Source organism: Miscanthus floridulus, chromosome 1 (assembly GCF_019320115.1).
Source record: "Miscanthus floridulus cultivar M001 chromosome 1, ASM1932011v1, whole genome shotgun sequence".
Lineage (NCBI taxonomy): Eukaryota > Viridiplantae > Streptophyta > Magnoliopsida > Poales > Poaceae > Miscanthus > Miscanthus floridulus.
Window position 1 is genome coordinate 129,284,683 of NC_089580.1, and position 23,480 is coordinate 129,308,162.

General features: G+C 44.1%; 3 protein-coding genes across 3 annotated transcripts; 1 reads left to right on the top strand and 2 right to left on the bottom strand.

Annotated features, from left to right (window-relative positions):
• Positions 1–3,587: 3,587 nt before the first annotated feature.
• On the top strand, positions 3,588–8,949 carry LOC136493413 (protein STRICTOSIDINE SYNTHASE-LIKE 5-like). Its single transcript, XM_066489501.1, has 4 exons — positions 3,588–4,056; positions 7,814–8,121; positions 8,272–8,404; positions 8,526–8,949. Exons 1-4 carry the CDS (start codon positions 3,673–3,675, stop codon positions 8,802–8,804), a joined length of 1,104 nt encoding a protein of 367 aa, XP_066345598.1. The 5' UTR covers positions 3,588–3,672; the 3' UTR covers positions 8,805–8,949.
• On the bottom strand, positions 4,447–7,776 carry LOC136493403 (uncharacterized). The gene is made up of 2 exons (XM_066489488.1): positions 6,598–7,776; positions 4,447–6,506 (listed from the first exon to the last, which is right to left on the bottom strand). Exons 1-2 carry the CDS (start codon positions 7,183–7,185, stop codon positions 4,839–4,841), a joined length of 2,256 nt encoding a protein of 751 aa, XP_066345585.1. The 5' UTR covers positions 7,186–7,776; the 3' UTR covers positions 4,447–4,838.
• Positions 8,950–20,885: 11,936 nt separating the features above from the next.
• On the bottom strand, positions 20,886–22,856 carry LOC136463059 (protein SLOW GREEN 1, chloroplastic-like). Its single transcript, XM_066462105.1, has 4 exons — positions 22,395–22,856; positions 21,394–21,540; positions 21,235–21,315; positions 20,886–21,137 (listed from the first exon to the last, which is right to left on the bottom strand). Exons 1-4 carry the CDS (start codon positions 22,854–22,856, stop codon positions 20,952–20,954), a joined length of 876 nt encoding a protein of 291 aa, XP_066318202.1. The 3' UTR covers positions 20,886–20,951.
• Between the last annotated feature and the right edge of the window lie 624 nt (positions 22,857–23,480).

Genomic DNA, 23,480 nt, shown 5'->3' on the forward strand with positions numbered 1-23,480 from the left:
TTTTATACCTCTATCGACTGCACTTTTGATGAAGAGTGTCACGGTGGTGATGGTTGCTGCCGAGGAGGTCCGTGCTCGTCGGCGTTTGGCCAGAGATGTCGCGACCTCTAATAAGATCCGGCCAGGTACTTTGAAACAGGAATTCGAAGTAAGTCGGGGGGTTAAGTGAGAGCGTTAGAGAGAGAGAGAGTGTGTGAAATAGTAGAAAGGACTACGGGTCCATTTAGTTAAAAGCCAAGGGCTCTTTTGCATAAGTGTCGACACGCGCGCGGGTCTCCTCGTCGTGAGCCACTGTCGTGTGTGGGCTGAGCCGTGATGGGCCATGCTGGGTTGTTCGCCTTTTTTCTTTTCTAAAAAATTAGTAATGCTTTTCTGTTTTAATTTTTGAGCCAAACTTGTATAATTAATATCAATTCGCATAGATGTCCAAAAATTGTGAAATAAATTATGTTCAGTTCCTAAAAATGTGATCTATCTGTTGGAGTAGTTAGTTTACAGTCATCTGTGAGAATATTAGATTTATTAATTCATTTAGGAAAGCTTAGCATTATTTAGATTAATAATTATAGGAATTTTTGTGGCAAATTGGTAATAGCTTTGACCCTAAAATTTTTACAGTAGGTTCATTGTATTATTATGTGCTCACTGTAATTTTTGTAGCCTCAGAATAGGTTGATAAATAGGGTAGCTAATACTCCTTGTTTTATCATATATATAGTAAATCGGTATTAAGAGTAAGAATACCTTTAGTTGCTAAGATAATACATGCCATATTTCATACCTGTTAGTGGTAACAATAGGTAACTTAGCACCTTAGTCGGTAGAACTAGCTTAGTAGCTTGATAGGTGTATTTGTATTTTAAGAGTTGCTGTTGCTGTATTACTAAGTGTTGCATCATCATTTCATGCATGTAGATAACGAGTTGGTAGAGTTCGTGTCTGCGGACGAACAAGAATACAAGGAGATCATTGAGGAGTACGAGGTGGAGATTCTCATACCACACACACACACATATATATATATATATATGGAAACTACATGCATAGATATATCTACCTATGAGTCCTACTAGTATAGGTCGAGTAGCTGCTATGCTCAGGATTTCGGTAGCATGAGTAACATGTCATTACTCACAATAGGTGATTACTAAGATCACTCATGATAAAATGGTGGAAAGAAAAATAGAGACCGGGCAGGGATATGGTTTGGGTATTGGTGGGTGTAAGAGGTTGTGTCCTACAACCAATGGGGCATAGTTTAGTTACACTTTTTTCCTGTCTATGTCGGTTAAGGAACGGCCATTGCAATGAACTCTAGGAAAGTCATAGATTTATTATCCCGAGCACATACTTGGGGATGGGCGTAGGGAAGACTTGTTGCTCTCTTGTTGTGGGTTCTGGCTCTTTTCGGACCGACTGATTAGAGGCGGGGATGGTGGAGGTCTAAGCACCTCACTGAGTCTGGGACTTAGGAGCGGGGGCTTGGAGTCCAAGTTTGGACGGAAACCTGGACCCCTTGACAGGAGAGTGGTGGGTTGGTCCTGCTTGTGCCTAGGGTACAAGCGGGGCGTGTGTTTTGGGGTACCCAGCTGGGCACATTAATTCATGAATCGCCGCCGTGTCGGTACGACTTGTCTACACTCTAGCGCTGTAGTAAGAACTGAAAGAGGAAAGGTGATGAAATGGAACGGTTTGCTCAACCCTTGCTTGAAAGTAGATCAGGTGCTTAGATAGAATGGCTAGGTAATGAATTGATCATGACTGCTAATAATAACATAAATAAGGATTCACTATTAGTATTGCTTTCTATAAAAAGGAAATCAGCAAACCATAAAGCTTATCATAACCCCTTGGAGTCGGGAAATTATTCCCACTAGTCGGATAAGTCTTGCGAGTATATTGTGTACTCAGGGTTTATTTACCCCTGTTGCATGTACTGCTTGAGGAGTAGCCGTTGTGTGAAGGATTCTTCTGGTGGGCATAGACGGATCCTTGCTTATTATCGATAGATATTTATTTGATGTTTATTTTTATTCCGCTGTTTAATATTCCGCCCTCTGAGTTTGGTAATATAATAATATATTTTTTAAGAACTCTGAATGTATGAAATGGACTAAACCATGTAAACTCGTTCTCATTATTGGATCCTGCGGGAAAAATGTGGATTATTCAGGCTCTCCCCTGGGGTGTGCTCGATGGAACCCGCCCGATGTAGCTCGCTCTCGGGCGCTTAGTGTCAGTGGAAGACAAGCACCTCCGTAAGTGCGTTATTTCGGACGATTCTGCCACAAATCATGAATATGAAAATGATATTGACAATTTTAGCAATTTATCATTTGGTCAAACTACCGACTATCAAAATCATTCAAAGCCAAAAATGAAATGAAACATTTGAATAAAATTGGAAGTAAGAACAAAAAAGAAAAGAAGTAGCGGCGATCTCCTTCTCTATCGGCAAGCTCCACCATCTCTGGCTACCTCCTATCAGGGTTACATGGTTAGGATTTCGATTTCTGGGGAGACCTCTAATGCCTGTGGCCTCAAAAGAGGAAAGGGCCAGGGAGTCAGCTAGACCGGTGGTGGTGGATCCAGATTGGAGGGGTGGCAAGAGAGGTGGCGGGGGACAGTTGGAAAGAGCTGGTGTCTAGGGCGAGTGTCGTCTGTTCCTCCTTAGATTTGGGTTGGGAGAGAGAACTGGAGCAGTGGGCCGGGGGTAGGCAGTGGCAAAGCTGGCGATGGCCATGCTATGGGCAAGGACTTCTGATTGGGGTTAGGGGAGGAAGGCAGCATGGCTGCAAGAGAGAAAAATGGCAAAGTAAAAAAGTTTTTAGAGGTAATGCTCCTAAAAATAATACGGAGATTGTTCTAGAATTTCATAGGAAAGAATGCGACCAGTCAAGATTGAAGGCACGACACTAGACATAATTAATTAGAACAATAAACAATGGAGGCGTAGGAGCAAGAGTACCCAAATCGTCAATGGAGTATGGGCCAATACCTTGCTACGTGTTGCCACAACTAATTACTAAGATTGAGCACAAGTCATGGTAGCACCATTTGGTTTCGTACTGTTAATTAGTCCAAGTGAGGGAAATCTACTAAGGCTACCGTTTTGATCTTAACCACATGAGCTGCCAAATTAAAGGTTTGGCAAATTTATATGGCAACTGTCAATATACGATGTGATGAGATAAATAATTGTCCCAGTGCTCATATAGTCGTCAATTAGTCATACGTGCACATGTGTCACTGATAGTTGTGTCTCTTTCTCATGTGTATAGATTTGAGATTGGTAAGACGACAATATAATAAGCGAACTGATGGACGAAAGAGAGAGAGAGGGGAACGAAAACAAGAGACAACGGACCGATTGAGTGACGATGAGGGATAATAGAGAGACGTTGAGTGACGATGAGGGACAATGGTCCTCATGTGTCATGTCATGTTGATGAAACCAAAGACGAGGTGGAGTACAATGTCGTGCACGTGCACTACTAGTCGTACACGTGCACTGCACTCGCTTGTGTCCACACTCTCCGAGACCAGGCCAAAGCGCTCGCAAACAAAGACGTGGAGGTTTCCGTATCGTGTATCCAGCACACTGACAATACCAGTCTGGGGGTCGTCGTCTCCGTGTGTGCTGTGCGGCGCTTGCTGGCGACACGGAGCACCATGGCAGCGGGCCTCGGTTTCTTGAAGGCCGTGCCGCTGGCACTGGCGCCTGTCGTGCTCGCCGTCGTGCTGTACAGTCCCAGGGACTTCTCGCCGGCGCCGATGCCGCCAGAGTACTCGTACGGTCCCGACGTATCCGCGCCGCGGCACGAGCGCCGCGCGCTGCAGCACAGCGAGCGCGTGGGCGAGGGGCGCCTCCCGGGCCCGGAGGACCTGGCGTACGACGGCGCCGGAGGGTGGCTGTACACGGGGTGCGCCGACGGGTGGGTCCGGAGGGTGAGCGTGCCTGGCGGGGACGTCGAGGACTGGGTCCGGACCGGCGGCCGCCCGCTTGGTGTCGTGCTCGCCTCCGACGGCGGTCTCATCGTCGCCGACGCCAACATCGTGAGTTACCTGACTCTTCACTATTCATCGGGACTGTGCTCGTGTTTAATACAGTACTAGTATAGTGCTGCTGCCTGGATGGCTGGATTCATCCTTGAACTGAGGTCCTCCCTCGGTAAAAAAGAAAGGGGGCAATTGCATATCTGCCCTCCTTTTGACCTCTTACTGCATGCTTGCCCCTCTTTTTCTGAGTTTGCAGGTTTGCCCCCATTTTTTGAGTTTGAATGGTTGCATTGCCCCTGTTCTGTTAACCAGGACTAACGGTGTGTGCATGAGTACATAAATACATATTTGCACTTGGTATAAAAAGCACTTCAATCCATTAGTAAGCATCATCTATTTTGCATTAGATAGTAAGCAATAGACTAGAGGTCCAGATCATATTTAAGCACCATATACTCTGAATGGTTGACTTGCCCAAATCACATCTAAAATTGTTTACATGTCCAGATCACATCAGACCAAAATAATGGCACTATATGCCTAAATGACATGTCAGATCACATATCAAGACCAAAATAGCGGCACTAATTGCCAAGATGCCATGTCCAGGTGACGAGTCATTACATATCCAGTCAAATGATCATGTTTAAGCATTGAAGAAAGCAGCAAGCCTTGAAACACCTCTTCCTCTTCCTCTGCCTGTCCTAGTTGGTGGTGTTTCTTCTACCATCTGACTTTCAGTAGCACTTCAAAAAGAGAGAGAAATTGCACCAGTAGTGAGATAACTATAAACTGAATGTTTGCACTGCCAAAAAAATTACAAACTGAATAAATACAAATTAGCACCTTGTTTGTGATGCATGTGCAGTCCTAGTTGTACCCCTGCGCCTTGTTTGTGATGCACGTGCAGTCCTCGGCTCATCACTTCCTTCCCCAAATGCATTCTCAGTAGGTAAAAGCCTCTTTTTCTCTCTAGCAGTTAGACCTCCTTGACACTTTTTGGCTGTATGGCCTAGCTCATGACATTCAGGACACCTCCTCCTATTGTTAGCACTAGGCTCATCTGATGCTTTGATCCTAGATTTCCTTGGCCTTCCAGGCTTTCTCCTCAACTTTGGCTTCTTGATTTTGTATCCTAGATTCACACGTGGCCAGAAATGTTTGGAAGTCATTGGATTAAACACACCTGAATATGTCTTCCTAAACTTGTCAACAGAGAAGTATTCATCGACAAAGTCCTCCATTTGTACCTCTCTAGTAAGTTTTGCAATAAATGCTAAAGCATGTCTACAAGGCTTTCCACTCACTTGCCATGCCCTACAGCTGCATGTCTTCAGCACCAAGTTCACTGCATACCTAAAATATGCTCCTGATTTAGTAGGTGCAGTTACTTCAGCAGTGCCATTTGCACATTTTAGAACTTCGCAGTCCTTGATAGCTTTGCTTTGAGCAGTAAGAGCCTTGGTAACAGCTGGGATAATTGTGCCCTTCATCGACATAGCTATCTTTTTTCTCAATTCAAACTTGGTTATTATCATTTGCCTTATCTTGTCATGCATCTCAACAATTTGCAGTTCCTTGACATTCTTCACCCAATTGTTGAAAGATTCCGAGAGGTTATTGTTGATGTAGTCTACCTTGGAATGATCAGAAAATTTACTTCTACTCCACAAGTAGGGATGATTCAAATTTAAGTATGCTATTGCTTCAGGGCACTTCTCCTGTATCCTGCCCATGTGATAATTGAACTTCTCAATGGTGCAAGCCTTTGCGGCCGGCCACATGTTATAATTAAATAAATCACCATAATAATGCTTCTTGAAATTTTTCCACAAATGCCTCATACATTCTCTATGTTCCACTCCTGGATATACATCTTTTACAGCTACACCAAGTCCTTTACCTGCATCTGTGCTGATAACCAAACCAGTAGGCATGCCAATAGCAAGCTTCAAATTCTGTAAAAACCATGTCCAGCTTTCCGTTGACTCAGTTTCAATAACACCATAAGCAACTGGAAATAGCCCATTATGCCCATCTAATGCAACAGCAGCCGCCAACTGACCTCTGGACCTTCCTGTTAGGTGGGTGGCATCAATGGAAATGTATGGTCTGCATCCTTGGAGAAACCCATCAATGCATGGTTTAAGAGCAACAAAAAATCTCATGAAACACACATCCCCTTGATGTATTTCAGTATCAATCTCAACAATGCTTCCAGGGACTGATTTCAATAGTTCAGCCCTATAAGTGGGCAGCAAGTCATAACTATCATCCCACTTTCCAAATATTATATCAAGAGCCTTCTCTTTGCCCCTAAAAACTCTATCATAAGGAATTTCCATTTTGTACTTCTTATTCAACTTTTTTTGTAAATCCATTGGTCCCATTGTTGGGTCATTCGTCAACCAGTCAACCACCCTTTCAGCTACCCAATTACTTGTGGCCATTGTGTCACCACAGGTGTTGACTGAACCACACTTGTGAATTGGCCCATTCATCTTAACCTGCACAAAAAGACATGGACTGTTTTATTCACTACTGGACATTTATGCCTAGAAAAGAAAAATATATATAATCCACTTGAGCCGCTAGTACCTTGCATCCAGGGGATTTCTTGCTGGTAGATGCAAAAAAAATCCACTTGCAGCCCTTATGCGCTCTCAAGCACTCGGCTCGAAATCGCTTCTTGTCTTTCTTCACAGTACGAAAAGCATAATCATTCAAGATTGCATGCTGGGTTAACGCTGATTTGCACTGATTCACATCAGGAAATACCACACCTATATCGACACATGGAGCATCAACATCAAAAGAGAAGACAGGAATATCATCTTCGTCATCCTCTTCAACTATTTCATCATCAGGTAACTCAAGATCAGAGAAATTAGAGTCAGAAGATGCAGCCAAGCCACTGTCATAGCTACTGTCACTAAGTGCAACAAGTGATTCAGTGTCAGAGTATTTTCCCTCCTCATCAACTCCAACTGCCTCTTCATCGACATGTGTGTCTTTCCTATTGGGCTTCTTCCCTTTCGTGGGTGAGAACTGCAGTGTACCGCCAAACTCATTGATCTGCGCATCAATGTGCATTGTTCCGTTCTCTTGGTAATTTCCAAACCATTCTAAAAGCTCGTCATCAGTTCTAATCTCAATAGAAGCATCCTCTAACGAACGCCTGCACATCACATCGTATGATTATAGTAAGCTGAAAACCCTAAATCTCTAAAGAAAGCGAAATTGCACAGCTAGGTAACTGCAGAGGCTGAAGAGCTTACACAATCTCTCGAGGAAGCAATTCCACCATCACTGGAGTAGACCGCCGGCCGCCCGTCTGCTTCGTTCCCCGCGCCACCCGTCCGCCCGTCCGCCCGTGCCGGCAGTCCGCCCGCGACGCCCCCGCCGGCAGCCCTGCTCGCCCTTGCGCTGGCCGGCCGCACGCGCAGGCCCTCGCGCCGCCGGCCCAGGTCATCCGCCCGCGCGGTCGCCCTGCTCTTCCGCCCGCACGACGGATGCGTCCGTGTGGCTTTTGTGTGGCTGGTACGGTGGATAAACGAAGAGATGGGAAGAGATAAGGAAAGGATACTAGAGTAATATTAGCCCGCAACTGGTCCGTGTGACGAGCAGGGCAAACGGAAGGCTGCATGTAACAAAAGGAGGGCAAATCTGCAAACTAAAGAAAAGAGGGGCAACCGTGCAGTTGAAGATGAAAACGAGGGCACAGACACAATTTCCCCAAAAGAAAGTCATTCTTCCCATAGCGACTCTTTTGCTGGGGAGTAGCAACGAGTAAGATAAGAACGGTTCTTGACAGGGGTTGCTGAAGGTGAGCCCGGACAGGAAGGTAGAGCTGCTGACGGATTCGGCGGAGGGCCTCAAGTTCGCGCTGACCAACGGCGTGGACGTCGCCGCCGACGGCACCATCTACTTCACGGACGCGTCGTACAAGTACAACATCGACAACCTCATGGCGGACTTCCTCGAGGCGCGGCCTCACGGGAGGCTGATGAGCTTCGACCCGTCCACGCGGCGGACGGCCGTGCTCGCGCGCGACCTCTACTTCGCCAACGGCGTCTCGGTGTCGCCGGACCAGAGCTCCCTCATCTACTGCGAGACCGTGATGTGAGTGCTGCTCGACTGCTCACTATTGTCTTCACTTCCCCCACTTACCAGCAAATCCGTGAGATCTGCGTCTGTCGCTGTCTCGACGATTCTCACGGCATGACCTGTGCACCTGACCTCTTCCACTTCCGTATGGGTGTGGTGATGCAGGAAGAGGTGCTCGAGGTACCACATCGCCGGCGAGAAGAAAGGCACCATCCAGAAGTTCATCGACAACCTGCCTGGATTTCCCGACAACATCCGTTACGACGGGGAAGGCCGCTACTGGATTGCGCTGTCCGCGGTAACATCACAACACAATCTCTTCTCTTCTCATCCCATCGTCGGAAATTTTGCTTTTGCATCTCTGTTCCAAAATTTGCCAGGCAGAGGCAGTTGACTCCATCGTGTATGTGAACCTGCAGGGGAGGTCTCTTCAGCGGGACTTGCTGATGAAGTACCCTTTCATCCGGAAGCTGGTGTACCTCGCGGAGAAGTTCGTGGTGGTTCCCCTTGCGCGGAAGAACTCCGGGGCCATGAGCGTGGCTCTCGACGGGAAGCCGGTGACCATGTACAGTGACCAGGGCCTCGCCCTCACCACCGGCTGGCTCAAGGTCGGCGAGCATCTGTACTACGGGTCACTGACGGAGTCGTACCTCAGCAAGATCGACCTCACTAAATCTTCAGTCGAATCACTCGAGTGATCCGCGGATCCTTCATGCGCAAATAATAATCGTGTTTGGTTGACTTTCTTCTGACAACGGTTAGATAGAAATCTAAGTACCGCTGTATGATTGGATTGGATACATCTCGCTTTGTTTCTGTTATTGTAATACGTACGCTTGCTCTGGTCCGACTGTCACTCACTTGAATACGATTGGATACTTTTTTTAATACTCCCTCCATATCAAAATAAGTTATGTTTAAGATTGGTTCTAAGTCAAACTATTTCAAATTTGACCTAATTATATAAAAAAAATTACTAATGTTTATGAGACCAAATAAGTATTATCGGATTTATCATTAAATACATTTTCATATTCTGCCTATTCGGTGTCATATTGATGTTCTTTCATATAAATTTATATTCTGCCTATTCGGTGTCATATTGATGTTCTTTCATATAAATTTAGTTAAACTTGAAATAATTTAACTTAGGACAAACCTAAACGTCACTTATTTTGGGAGGAAAGAGTAACGAAAGAAATATCCAATTTCATCCTTAAGATGAGGAATCAGACTAATAACTTATTAAAAAGGTATCACACCACAAGATCGTATCAATTTTACAAAACAAACTGACTCAAAACTTGATTTTATTTTAAAAATAAAATGGTCATGCAATGGACGTGAAAGATATGATGTGATTGGTTCCATGTTTCTCGCCAGACCTAGCGTCCTAGCCAATGGGGTGCACCAGGAACCACATGTTTGGATGCCTGGCCATCTACTTGCCTTAGGCTTGGCCGAATTTTTTATTTTTTAGTCATTTTTTGAAAAAAATTTATAAATATGTCTCTTAAAGTATGATTTTAAAATTTGGATCCTTAACTCGGTGGCAGGTCGGGGCCACGTTGACGGCGTGAACGCTGACATGGTAGCCAGCTCGGCGCCGTAGATCTTGGCGCCGAGCTTGACGACATAATTACTAGCCATTGGTGTCCGCGCTTCGCTGCGAGTGATGTGCTTGGTATAGGTGGCTCATATGTTTAATATGTTCCTCATCGCGTTGGTATGAAAGGTTGGTCTATTTGGTACATAAAACGGGTAAATATGGGAAGGAAATATAACATGGTTTTTTTCATTACAATATTGTAAACGAACATAGAGGTTGGTTGCCATTACATAGTGCCTATTGTAGGCCAGCAAATCAATGACATGCTAGTGGAAAGAAGTATTTGATGGAGTTGGGCTCAAGCAACTAAGGCACTTAGATTCAAAGCACAACATTGGCTATGATTGCATTATAGGTGGAAAGAGCAAAAACTACAACACAAGGCCCCGTTCACGTGCCCTTAAACCCAGCTTGATCCGCTTCTTTTTTTCATCCAGAATAGTGTTTTTCTCTCACAAATTTCTCCAGATTCATCTAAATTCCTCCAGAATTCCTCCAAGCGAAACATGAGGGTTTACAAAAGAGTGAATTAGGATCCACTCTTCTTAGGCAAAACTACAACACATTTCGTAAATCTAGAATCACACGAAAGACTACACGGCGTCGAACACTAAATTACACCGGGATTTAAAGTTACATGGTTAAGAGGAACCTAGTATAACCAAGGCTTAGTCCAGAAGTCGGGATAGACGAGGGCAATGGAGAAACAACAAGATAACGATTATCCAAAACATGGTGTATGACCAACAGATCCAGAAACAGGAGACTGAGAAGTAAAACATCGTTAACCCTAAGACCAAACTAACCAATGGTAGACTTGAACTTCTTTGAAAACCATATCCTTTCTTCTCAGATTACACCATCACCTCTGTCAGATGAACCTAGTTCCACAATGACAACTGGATCTCTTAGCTCTGCTTCGAATTCGAGAGGGATGAGGATGAAGGAGAAGAGGAAGGACCAAGGGCATCTTATAGTGGCGAACGTAGATAGGGCGCAGCGCACTGAAAGTGGAGATGGCATGGATGGGATACACTACTGGTTCACGTTGTGGGGATACAGTCGGCCATGGCGTGCTTCCTGCGCAAGCGAGCGGAGGGGGGATAAAGGAGAGGAGAGAGGGTTCGCTCGATGAGGGAGGCGTGCGGGTGGCCTTGTCCCCAAAAGAAGAAAGAAGAGAGGGGGGTCCGATACGGGGACGAGGGCGAGTATCAAAAGCGGACCGGAGGACGGGAAAAGTAGAGGCGCACAACGCACGAGGACGGCGAGTGCGGCATGATGTCGTGGCCATGCGAGGACAAGGTGCTAATGGGCCCGACACCGACAGCGTCTGGGGGGCACGCGGTGACAGTGACCCGACATGCATAGTGTGGTCGAGCTAGGCACAGTGCTTGGGACTTGACATCCACTCAGGCTTTTCTAAGCACTCCCTAATACCCAAGGCTAACTTTTCCTAGGTGTTCTTCTTTCCTTCCCTTCCTTGTCCACAATATACGCCAACCTTTGTATGAAGTGAGATCGCAACATTTTTCAGAATTATCTGAACCATGAGGATGCCAGTGACCTCTATTCAGGCATGGCTCCCTTTGCTTTGCTCTGTTGTCTATCTATACCACACCCTGATACCCACATCTTCTACACCGTACTCGAGTGTTTCTCGAGCGGCGAGCACTCGATTTTGTACGGGTACGATCTAGAACCGATCTAGCACGGACAGCCGCCCGCGCCTGTGCACGACGTGTGCTCCGGAGTCCCACGCGTGTCGCCCCGAGGTGCATGGTCTAGTCTGCCTCTACACCGACCAGTTGCAGGTGCATGCATGGCGTGCTATGGTGTGGTAGACCAGACCAGGGTCACCCGCTGCCATCAATCACCTCGCCCGCTGCATGAACCTATGCATGCATAACTATTTGTAGCGGTAGAGAAGTTTGACTTAGAAAAAAAGCAAAATAAATTTGTTCACGGTAGAGAAGTTTGACTTAGGAAAAAAAACAAAATAAACTATAATTTGGATTGGAGGGAGCAGTGGTCAACTCTTTTTGAGCAATTCTAGTAGTCATTTAACATTTGGGTTGCACGGTTGGATGTTCTCTCTTTGTTTTCTACAGGTAAAATAATTGGATAAGAGTTTTGCAGCCCCTAAATAGACTTGTTTGGTTCATGGGCTCATGGGCAAACTCGCCAAATCATGGACACAACATTATTTTATCTAATCCTTTTTTTTTGCTTTTTTTTACTTTTTTGTATGTTCGAATTGGTTTCCTTTAGAATTTTCCAATTTGGCTTCCATACAAATAATGCCTGTGCTAATGCTACGGCAACATATAATCATACAAATCAAATAACCAAAAGGCATATATGCCAAGTTGTTAAGCATCACTGAGATATATTTACGATTCACAGAAAATTAAATGAGATATATTTATGATTCACGTAAAAAGAAAAGTTAAAAAGGAAGTCCATCTCACCTGATCAAAATATGAACAATAACATTTTCCAACATTAGTGGTCACATCTATAACAAAGCATTTTCATTTGTCAAAAATACTTCGTTACAATTCTAGGCAGATATCTGGGCACCAAGGAGATCACATGTGAAGACCAACATAGGCTTAAAGAAATATAATATCCCAAGAACTTACCTACCATCTATCTAATAGAATTTTAGGAGGATTTAAGTTGATCCAAGAGAATACAACATCAGATGCTATTTGGTTCTAGAAATCAAATGACAATTGAAGTAGCAGGAGTATCATACTACCTTTTTAATGGTGGCACATATTTCTTTTTATAAAGCAGTATCACACTATTCAGAAATAGAGCCTTCATGTCGTGCATCTCAGATCCTGGCAGAATTAAAAATTAATTGTGTATCACACTATTTTAGAAACAGAGCCTTCAATGCACATGCATGCTAACTCCAGGATAAGGAGAAAAACGGGCATGCTAATGGACTGAACTGGTGGGAAAATGTACTATCGTTACATCTTGATTGTAGAGTCATCATTTTCCCTTCCTCCTCACATCCTTCACTGCATTGTTGATCCTTCCTTTGCTCAATTCAGTAGCTCGTCATCAGCAGCGCTCCATCGCTAGATCCACTCCCACCACCCCTTGTCATCAGCAGCGCTCCATTACCTCGGAGGCTTGAACTGGAGGCTAAAACTTTTTTTCCAAAAGAAAAGATGTTGATATATAAGCAAAGCGAAGTTGTGAAAGGCAACCAAAGTAATAAATTTTCCCTGAATATGCAGAAAGCTCACCAAACATTATTGACCAAGGTATCCTGAAAATGGTTCCAATCGCAAGGAGCCAACCTGAATTAGGTACATAGTTTGGTTGAAAGAAAGGAAACAATACAGAACCGTTATTTTCTTTTTGAAATATAAAAGCAGGGGAGACCTCTTGTCTAAAAAAAGAAAGGAAACAATATAAGATGCTTCAAAATTGGAGTTGTTAAATCAACGAATAAGAAAGGCACCATCTGGCCATTTCAGTGTCTCAAAAATTTAATTTATCACTGTCAAGACAAAAAAGAGGTTTCAAGGTTCCGAAATTTCTTGTCCGGTGCATCATTATTTGTAGTTATTTTCAAGCCAAAACCATTACAAACAGTAAGGATACACTCTTGTTACCTTTAAGACACAATTTCATCCCATTTCAGCCCAAAATTGGAAAGAACGATACATGGAAAAAATTCATCCTTGCTCTTAGTGTTTGACATCTCTTAGATAAACAAAAGTTCAACCTTGCACTGACTTCAAATGATCTGAAATTTGGCAAAGTAGATCGAGAAGATCAAAACAGAGGACAGAGTATCTGTTACCTTCAGTAGGGGCTGACTGGAAAAACTATGAAATCCAAAATGCCTTGAAAAGTTTCATTAGGAAGCCACATGAGACAACATTATTCTCAGCCGAACCCACTTCATTAATCTCAAAGGCAGATAATATGCAAGACAGTACAAATATGATGAAATAGTCATGGTGGTGCAAGCTACGAGACCAACTTCATTGATCTCACAGGCAGATAATATGCAAGACAGTAAAAATATGATGACATAGTCATGGTGCTGCAAGCTACCTGTATGCTACTTAATTGCTCCAACAATTTTACACATGAAGTACATTTGGTGATGTAATCAGTTGTCGCATCCTCCTTGGATTTCCCTGTTCAGGTGCAAAAGTTGCAACGATGTATAAGCGTCAATTCAGAGTTTGGTCAGAGGGGAAAATAGCACATCCGGAATAAATCTGAACAAACCTATAATAACCTTCCAAGCATCCCATTTGGTTGTGTCCTTCAGGTTGAAAATGCCTTCAGATTGAAGCGATGAGTCCTTTAAGATTTAGTAAGTACTCTATTAGGAAACTGGTAGTAAGCACTGTGGTTAAAAAAGATGCAAGATCCAAAAGCACAGGATAACCAAACTGTATGTGTTCATCACTGTACCTAAGCTGAAGCACACCCAAGTTCAACTATTCCATCTGTTTTTTAGGATCCCCTCTAATGAGGCAATAACGAGGCAAAAGGATGCGAGGAAAGATTGCGTACCACCAGAATCTGGGTGAATCTAATGTAAAACTGAATCCTAGTTAAAAAAAGGTTTCACTATGTCACCAACATATTCACTATGCTTTTGAAAGGCGATTCAGTTGTGCAATTGATTGAAAGTTGAAACTGAAGACAATGTACATGTTTATTTGCAGCTACACCAGGTCACCAGCAAGTTATATCTACAGAGTATCCTTTTTTTATGGTCTGAATCACTGGTCCTAGAATCACATCAATGTCTCAAATACTTTAAGAAGAAAGGAAGCGTAATTGCCTAAATATATGAATACACTCTACTAGGTACTTTATACCACCAGGGAAATAATTCAACTGTATTTGCACAAGATACTACTACCCAGAAATTAATTAATGTAAGCAAATGATAGAATAAAAACAATAGGAGAACAAGAAGAGGTTCTAGCTCACTGTTGCTCGAAACCCTAACCCTAGCCGCCGCCGCCGGCGGTGGGGCTGTTGTCCTAATTATGTAATGGGATTGCAAATTAACATATTTAAACAAGTTGTATTGACAGTAAGAAAGTAGGCCAACATAAGAGTAGAGTTAAGAGCATATACCTTCTCCAGTGCGATTCTATCAACCATCCAACAAATATTGCCTGCAATGAAATAGCTCTAAATCTGTTCAACTGAAGGAAAATATTGGCACTTTTATTAAATGTGAATCCTATTAGATGTGGACATAGCTGTTACTCAACCAAATTTAAAATCACTATGTATTACAGAGGAACAAATTGAATCATCTATTACTTATGAACTGGTGGACAACAATTTCATTGTCCAAATATAAAATGGCTAAGTATTATAGAGCAACAAACCCAATCATCTATTACTTATCAGCTGGTGGACAACAATTTTCCTGCATGGTTCTTTTCGGCATATGAAAACACAAGCAAGTCAATTCACATAAGCAGTTAACTATGAGAACAAGTACAGGTTCAATTAGAGGATAGTTAATAGCAGCTAATGTACATAAGCAGGTAACTTAGATAACTCGGAGTTTAGAGAAATAAGCAAGTCCAGGTTCAATGCAGTAAGTAAGGACATGTTTCATAAAAAAGCTTGTGCTGTAACCATAAAGCTGCAACAGGAAGGAGATATGATTCATAGTCTACCTTCTTTTCTTCATAGGCTTGATTTTAATGCTGCCCGCGCTTCGCTGCGGTTGATGTGCTTGGTATAGGAAAAATTTTGAGAAATATGGCTCGTATGTCTAATATGTTTTCTCATCATGTTGGTACGAAAGGTTGGTCTCAATATTGTAAACGAACATAGAGGTTGGTTGTCGTTACATGGTGCTTATTCTAGGCCAGCAAATCAATGACATGTTAGTGGAAAGAAGTATTTGATGGAGTTGGGCTCAAGCAACTAACACACTTAGATTTAAAGCACAATATTGGGTAGAATTACATTATAGGTGGAAATAGCAAAAACTACAACACAAGTAGGGTTTACCAAAAAGTGAATTAGGATCCACTCCCCTTAGGCGAAACTACAACACGCATCCAACAACTATGAACGACAACAACGGCAAGAGTACAATATAGGAGGACAACGACGAAAAGCACTACTACTACGGGTACAGCATCCCAAAGCAACTAATCTACCTTGGAACCACGCATCTTTATTCCTGTGCTCGGCGGATTCTTCTACCGCCCTGTCTATGGATCTACATCTTCTCGTGGCAATGGCTGAGTGAGAGAAACCAAGGGTTCTACTTCTAACACTTCCGAAGGTGGAGGTGCTGGTGGTTCTGCATCACCGGTTCTCCTTCTTTCATGAGGGTGGATAGGGATCCCCTCCAAGATCGGGGCATCCTGCCTTTCATCAACCAGCGTCCTCCGCTTGGCCCTAGTGAACAGATAGGCCTCACCCAGCTGATGAACATGCCGATCTTCGGCCTCCTTCAGAGCTTCTGACATGGCAGTCTCCCGGCTCTCAGCAGCTGCAGCACTGGCATGCGCTTCGGCGAGCTGCACCTAGAGCATCCGAGTGAAGATCTCGGCTTCTTCGGCGCGCCGGAGGCACGCCCTTAGCTCCAAGGCTTGCCGGTCATACTGCTCATCCAGAGCAAGCAGGTACGTGGTCAAGTGCACCATGGTAGGACTATCTTCTTGCGCATCCCACCCTTGCAAAGCCTCCATGCGAGCCGTCCATGCTTGCCGATTCTTATCCAAGGGTGGAAAGAACCTCATGGGGGTATGGGCAATGGGCTCTTCATAGAGCTGGCAAAGGTACCGCAAGGCTTTGCGGGCCATAACCTGGTAGGTGTCGGTGAAGCTAAACCCGGTTGCGGTCACACTCTAGGCTTCGGTGATGTCGGGGAACTCTTCACTCTTCCCAATGTAGACGGTAACCTCACACCGATCGGTGCCATGCTTCTCATACTCATGACCCTCATACTCGGGATGATCTTTGACTCCGAGCTTTTGTAGGGTGGCATGCAGGATTCTAGGAAAACCCTCAACGTTCAGGCAATAACTACTAACCCAGGCTCCTGCCATTTCTGGCGGTGGCTACAAAGAAGGGCTGAGCAAAAAGCTTGCTCAAAGGGAAAACCTAAGCGAGCTAAAGTGCGCCGAGCGGTGATACTAATGGCTAAGCCAGGCTCTGCTTATAAAGGTAGAGCGGTCTGTGGTCCTAGCACGGTTCACTAGGGTTTCTGCGCAGGATCACTACGAATGAATCGACCAAATCCGGTGTGATCGAGGCGAGTGGCGTGCGGTACCATTACTGAGTAGTACGACTGCAGGGCAAGGGTCCGACAAGAGCGCAAAAAAGGGGTATGAGGAGACGTGGATCACTGCTGACGTGACTCACGGGCAAACGCGGAGCACAAAGCCACAGTGCAGACCTAACTCTGTAACAAGAATGAGTAGCCCATGCACACTACGACACGCGTGACACCTATGGATGGCGTATCTGCCAGCAATACGGCACAATAATGCACAAACAGGATATGCATGAATGCACGTCCTATGCGTTCGAGGTGAGCGATGTCCAAGGCCATTAATGACTAATACGGTTGCAAGCCAAGGTTCCGACAATAGCCCAAAAAAGAGTGCGGGCAAGCATGCATGCTGATGCAATTATGGTAGCTATAGTTATGGCGACCAACCCCAACTACCGACCATCTCGGGAGCAACGTGCACACAATCCAAGCCGTGTCATAGATGCATGGATGCATGTGTAAGTACAAATGGTCTTGCATGGTCGGTGAATTATTTCTATTTGATGGTAAGGAGGAGAGGCATTAAATGTGTCCACCTGTCCGACTTGTTTTTATCTGATGGTAACATGAAGAGGAGGCATCAAATGTGTCCACCTACTGTCGACCCACCCTGCGTAGGTGAAGATGTCCAGTGCTTTCAAACTCACTTAGTAAATTTCTGGATACCTTAGGGAATGGCTTCGGACACTGCTCGTTTCGTGCGTGTAAAAATCCTGCCGATCTCCTTTTATCGGTCTCCGCGCCAGACTAAATAGTGGACTACGCTAGGACCAATGACCGCTCCACCATTACAAAAGGCTAGTGTCAATGTCTCTTTTCCGACCAACCAGTGTTTTTTTTCTTTTTCTCTTTCCTTGAGCTGGGGTTTCGGTGCGTATTGATGTCTCAATCCAACTGTTCGAAGTTGTATATGTTTATTTTGAGTCTGGGCTTCATCTACTTTTTAATATAATCGGCAACTCTCTCCTGCCTGACTTGTTTTTTTTAAAAGAGAGAGATTTGGAAAAAGATGGAATAGGAAGACAAGATACAGGTAGAGAAGGGGAAGTTTGCAAAGTTAGATAAGCTTGGAATGAGCATAGGAACATGTATTGAGATGATTCCCATGGTTTAAGCATTGCCACACTTGTGTAAAACATTTTTTACTTGTGTACTTGTCGTAACCTGTAAACGATATCACTTGTGTAAAACATTTTTCAGAAATGAGATTTTTCATTTCTATTTTCTTCCAGTCATCTCGTGTACCATGGTTTAAGCATTGCCACACTTTGTTCATACAGCATTTGCACGCACATAAGTCAAGCACCAACAACAATTAAATCCACATAGATACTAAGTTGTACGATAAAAAAATAATAGTTTAATCATCAATCTGTCGTCCATGCAATATAGCAAAAGTTTTTTTGCTCAAGGTTATTCTCAAACTGCACTACAGATCCATCAATGAAGTATCCCACATCACTAAACGCTTAGCTCAAAACAGAGCAACCACACACAAATGCTACCGGTAAACGGCCAATGTCCTGATGCCCTCACTGGCCCCTGCATAGAGCAAATCATTTCCCAATGAATAAAGAGAACGGTTCATGCAAACAATGAAGGTACACACCAACCGCCTATACCGTATTAGTTTGCTGATGAAGCAAAAATAGTAAATAAAAGGTAAACAGCAACATAGTTCCAAAAGATTAGTGTTGTATTGACATATCACCAACAGTGACTATTTGCACCACATTCTCAGACACCTAAATGATGGATCAGAATGTGACAACGTGGTCATAACCAATAATAACCATGATAACTAATCAAATATGAGACCACAGCTATGATCACAACCCACACAGGTCAGACCTAAGATAAAATGCTATTGTATCACACTATATACGAATGCTACTGTATAATGCGACAATTTTTCTGTGCAATGAATGTTCACTTGTAAATTAGTAACATATTTTCATGATTATAAAATAAACAAAAGGGTAAACTCTGGGATGCTATTCTACATTTCAGTGTGCGCCTTTTTATTAGTTCTTGGATTTGTAAGCTACTTGCAACTGGTCAATTCATCAAGAACATTCTAGCAGGTTAGACTAAAAAATAGTGGGCTACTGGCTGCCTATCAGAACTCAGATAGTATATGGGCAATGCAACTTGCAAGGTAGTATGAACTGTGTAAAGGAATATATGCTGAAAATACATGACATCAGGAAACGCAATATTTTACATAAATGTATTGAGGCACCAAGAAAGTTCATTGGCATATGCATCTACATTCACTACTCACTAGACAAATTCAGCGAGAAAAAGGTACAGAAGTCTTTAGAATTAATATAACACTTAAGATGAAATATAACACTTCTCATGGGATAACTCTATTACTATCTGAAAAGGGGACAACTCTCTTAATCAATGTGACATGTATGGAGCTAATTTCAGATCAAGTAATTTGTAACTTATGAATTACTTTGATATTCATAAGGAGCAAAACCAACCAGTTAGACTCTTATGTTCAGTAGGGTCACAAAAAATATTGAATTCATTATTGGATCATACACTCGGGTCATAGGTTAGCTATTTTCTCCACTTCTGATTGTGAACACATGGAATTTATAAATCTCTGATTTGAGGGCGGTGTGTGCAGGCACTCTACTATTTATAAAAATTTCACCTTATTAGGCATTTTTTAATAGACAAGAAAAGAGATTACCCAGAACTTTGCTAATAGAGCTTAAATTCTAGCGATTATATAACATAATAAAAAGGGATTAAAAGAATCAAGCCTAAATCAGCTAGATATAATACCAAAGGTATATAAAAAGGATGGAGTGCCAAATTTGCAACAAATATGATAAAGATGCAATATCAAATTAGTGACACAAACCTGTGCAACCTAATAAGTTGGATCACCCAAGCCATGAAAATATCTACCAAAAGGCTCCTAAATTTGTAGCATGTTCAACATCCTGGTACTACCATACAGCGCACCTGTTTAGTGGATGTCTAAGTGAGCTAAGGATGAGTTGGGTGCAAATGAAAGTATTCCATCTGAACTATGGATTCTCAGCTCACACAAGCCTTCCAATCCAGCCCCCTGGACCAGTGTGAAACTGCGCTCAGAAGTCAAAATTCTCCTCAGCGCAACTCAATCCGCAAACCCACTCAATTCCACTAAGCGTGGTAAATAGAACTTCACCAAGCATTTCGTCGAGCACTTGGCGATCGCAATAGGACACATTCCAATTCATCACCGCAACCCACTAATGTCTGATCAACAAATCAACCAGCAAGAGATGGCAAGCACAAGCACACAGAACTACAGAAGTGTTGCGCTAACAGGTATAGGTATTGGTGGAGATGGGAGGGGAGTCTCGATGGGAGCGTGGCCCTGACCTGATCTTCTTGATGAGGATCTCGCGGAGCTTCTTGCCGAGATCCTAGGACCGGATGCGCTGCATAAGCGCCTTACACGTGAGCACGTGCTTCTCCGAGTCCTTGACGTGGTGGTGGGTGCGCGCCCAGATGAGGCGCTCCATGCCGCTAGACCGCATCTTGCGCTCCATGACTGACAGCAACATAAGCTTTACAATTTCACCATTATGCTGATAGTACAAAAAGAAGGAACGAAACATAAGCTTTACAATTTCTACATTTGTACAGCAACAACTCAATCCATCTGATTGGCTACTACAGCTTTTTAACTTCAAGCAGAGTTTGCTCTTCGCTATATTATATTTTACTGAGAAATGTCTGCAGAGACTGAGAGGGAGAGGAAATGAGGAAAATTGGTGATAGCCTGATAGGAGAAACCTCTTTTCACTAAGCTTTACTATGTTGTATTTCATTTATAAGGCCGGTGTGTTTCAGTGCACATCACTATGCAACTATTTATCCTACCAGGAGTATGTGGGCCTCATCAATTGAAATCTTAATGTATCATTTCTTCATTTGGAACTCAGATTCAAATTCCTTTTGTAGCCGATCATGTGACTCCATTCTAGCCGCTAGTATAACATCACTGATAAAACTCTTATATGGGAATTTATCCGGCACAAGGCTTCTGTAAATATCAAACTGCTTATCTGCATCTTCTTTTCTGTCTAAAAGTGCATACACAATGCCCTGTAGAACCAACACCATAGACAGACAAGATGCACATTCAAAGTCAAAACGAAGGTACTTCAGAACAAATCAAACTCCGCAAAATAACAAAGAGTACCTGGCAAAGGTGAGACCAAAAATCTCGAGGATCCTCATTTATAAGATTTTGTAGTTTCTCAGATGCAACATCCAACTGACCCTGTGCCATCAAAACTTGCATTTAGACACCAAAAACTGTCATGATCTCAGATTTCCATCCTATTTGAATAAATGTTACCATGACAACATGCATTTGTGCGATCAAAAGCTTTATGTTGCGCTCTTCCAGGACCCTTTTCTCTGAAGTTGCAAGCTGCAAAGCATTCTCAAGCATTTCAAAAACAGTAGGGCCTTCAAGTTTCTTCTGCATACATAGTGCAAGTCCCTGCAAGACAGCAAGAGTGCGAGTTGTTACCAGACATGAGGAACTACTAATCACTTAGAGAATGTCACAAGGATGGGATTCTAATAAAGAGCAAGTTTTAAAAGTCTAAGACAACATTGGTGTTGAGAATTTGCTGCTCATGGCTGAACACAAAATGTCAAGCAGACACGTCAAGTAGTAAAGAACTGGCTCTGCTTCATTCCTCATGAAATCAAGAAGTATATTATGGTTGCAATCAATCAAGTAAAAATTGCAACACTTAGCACAGTCAGTTTTTGTAAAACCTAGTCTGTTAAATTTACGAAGCCTAACCTAATCAGTATACAACACTCTATATCTACAATATAATGCTGACAACAGCCCCCTTGCATAGTTAGTACTTCCTACCATCTTAATGAATATTCCATTATGCGACTATTAAGAGTTAGGCTGTGGCATGAACCTCCCCCTGGATTCTTTTATATTAGAAATTGCTAGCAAGTGGAGCCAGCTGCCTAAGGTATGGAAAAAAGCATATTCTTTTCCTTTTGGAGAACGTCAAGCATCAAGCCATCAAGACAACTTTCTGTGAACTTTTAGGGACAACTCTAGCATAGCTTAGAAACAACTTGCAGCAAATTGCAGAATTTTATATGCACTGCTTCTCGTCCCCTCACCAGTAATGCCGTATTTCAATTGCTACTGGTACCATCTTTAATTCCTAGTGTCTGAAAGACTAAAACATATATGATCCAATAACTGACCATTGATCACCACATCAACTGCGACACCAGCAGTAACCACACCAACATGAAGAATTGTAGGCAAATTGTAGCTACTAAATAGATTAGAAAGAGGATGTATGCTATACCCACATGGAGAGCCCAGACGAGGAGGGGCTCCTCTGCCAGGAGCTCCCTGAACTGACGCTCAGCCTTGGCGAGGTCCCCCTTGAGCTCGTGTAGCTGCACCACCATCAGCCGCCACTCCACCTCGCTGGGCTCGGCGTCACGTAGCCATCGCACGTACCGCAGCGCCCCGCCCCAATCCGCGCGCCTCATCTTAGCATACAGAGCACACTTGAGTGCGTCCACGTCGCCAGGATTGTGGCTTAGAATTGCCGAATACATTCGCACCTCCTCATCTTGCTCTTTGATTTCTTGGAGTTGCTGGGTCGGTGCGGGAGCGCAGGCGAGGGCGGGGAGTGAGCGGACGCCGGAGAGGGGGAGGAGGCCTGCGACGAGCATGAAAAGGAGGGTCCTCGAGGTGGAGACGACGGAAGAGAGAATGCTCTCGGTCGGGGTCTTCAAGGAGGAGGTGCCGGGGAGCCAAGCCATCCTGGTTGAGAACGCGATTTGATGACACCGCCGTCGGAGGAGACCACGCCACCAGGGAACGCCGAGCGTGCAGGCCTGGGCACGCCATCACAGAAGAGGAGGAGCAGCTTCGGAGCACTGGCCACCCGCCGTCGATGCATCCGGCCTCCTACGGGGGAAGCCAGGGGATCCGCCCGTCAGTGCTGCCACCAACCACGGCACACAGACGCAGAGACACCACCGGCAGCGTGAGGGCCGCTGACGCCATCGATGGGGTGGAGGATGAAGGCCAGAGCTCAAAGAGGATCAATCCACGGCGCCCCTGCACGGGTCCTCCTCATCACCAGAGGGAGGGATGGGGAGGGTGGCCACCACTGGATGCAAGGGGCCCCTCGTCGGCGCCAGTACCAGAAGGAGGGGAGGGGGCAGTGCCGCTGGTGGGGTGGGGGCAGAGCCGCTGGCGACGTTGCAGCCGGGGAAGTCCGTAGCATGAAGAATACAAAAGGCACCGGCGATTGAATGATGGCGAGGTTTGGGGACGGGATTTCCGGCGCTGGAACGTGGAAAGGACGAAACAAAAACTACGGATGCATTAAGTGCATGGTCGGTGAATCATACTGACGTGCGTGCCGATCACCGTACTTA

Excerpts from the sequence above, each read along its gene's own strand:
- LOC136493413 (XM_066489501.1), top strand. The coding sequence starts at position 3,673 with ATGGCAGCGGGCCTCGGTTTCTTGAAGGCCGTGCCGCTGGCACTGGCG. Across the intron at positions 8,122-8,271 it reads ATCTACTGCGAGACCGTGAT|GAAGAGGTGCTCGAGGTACC; the intron begins GTGAGTGCTGCT and ends GTGGTGATGCAG. Across the intron at positions 8,405-8,525 it reads ACTGGATTGCGCTGTCCGCG|GGGAGGTCTCTTCAGCGGGA; the intron begins GTAACATCACAA and ends GTGAACCTGCAG.
- LOC136493403 (XM_066489488.1), bottom strand. The coding sequence starts at position 7,185 with ATGTGCAGGCGTTCGTTAGAGGATGCTTCTATTGAGATTAGAACTGAT. Across the intron at positions 6,507-6,597 it reads AGAAATCCCCTGGATGCAAG|GTTAAGATGAATGGGCCAAT; the intron begins GTACTAGCGGCT and ends CTTTTTGTGCAG.
- LOC136463059 (XM_066462105.1), bottom strand. The coding sequence starts at position 22,856 with ATGGCTTGGCTCCCCGGCACCTCCTCCTTGAAGACCCCGACCGAGAGC. Across the intron at positions 21,541-22,394 it reads TCCTCGTCTGGGCTCTCCAT|GGACTTGCACTATGTATGCA; the intron begins GTGGGTATAGCA and ends GCTGTCTTGCAG. Across the intron at positions 21,316-21,393 it reads CACAAATGCATGTTGTCATG|GGTCAGTTGGATGTTGCATC; the intron begins GTAACATTTATT and ends TTGATGGCACAG.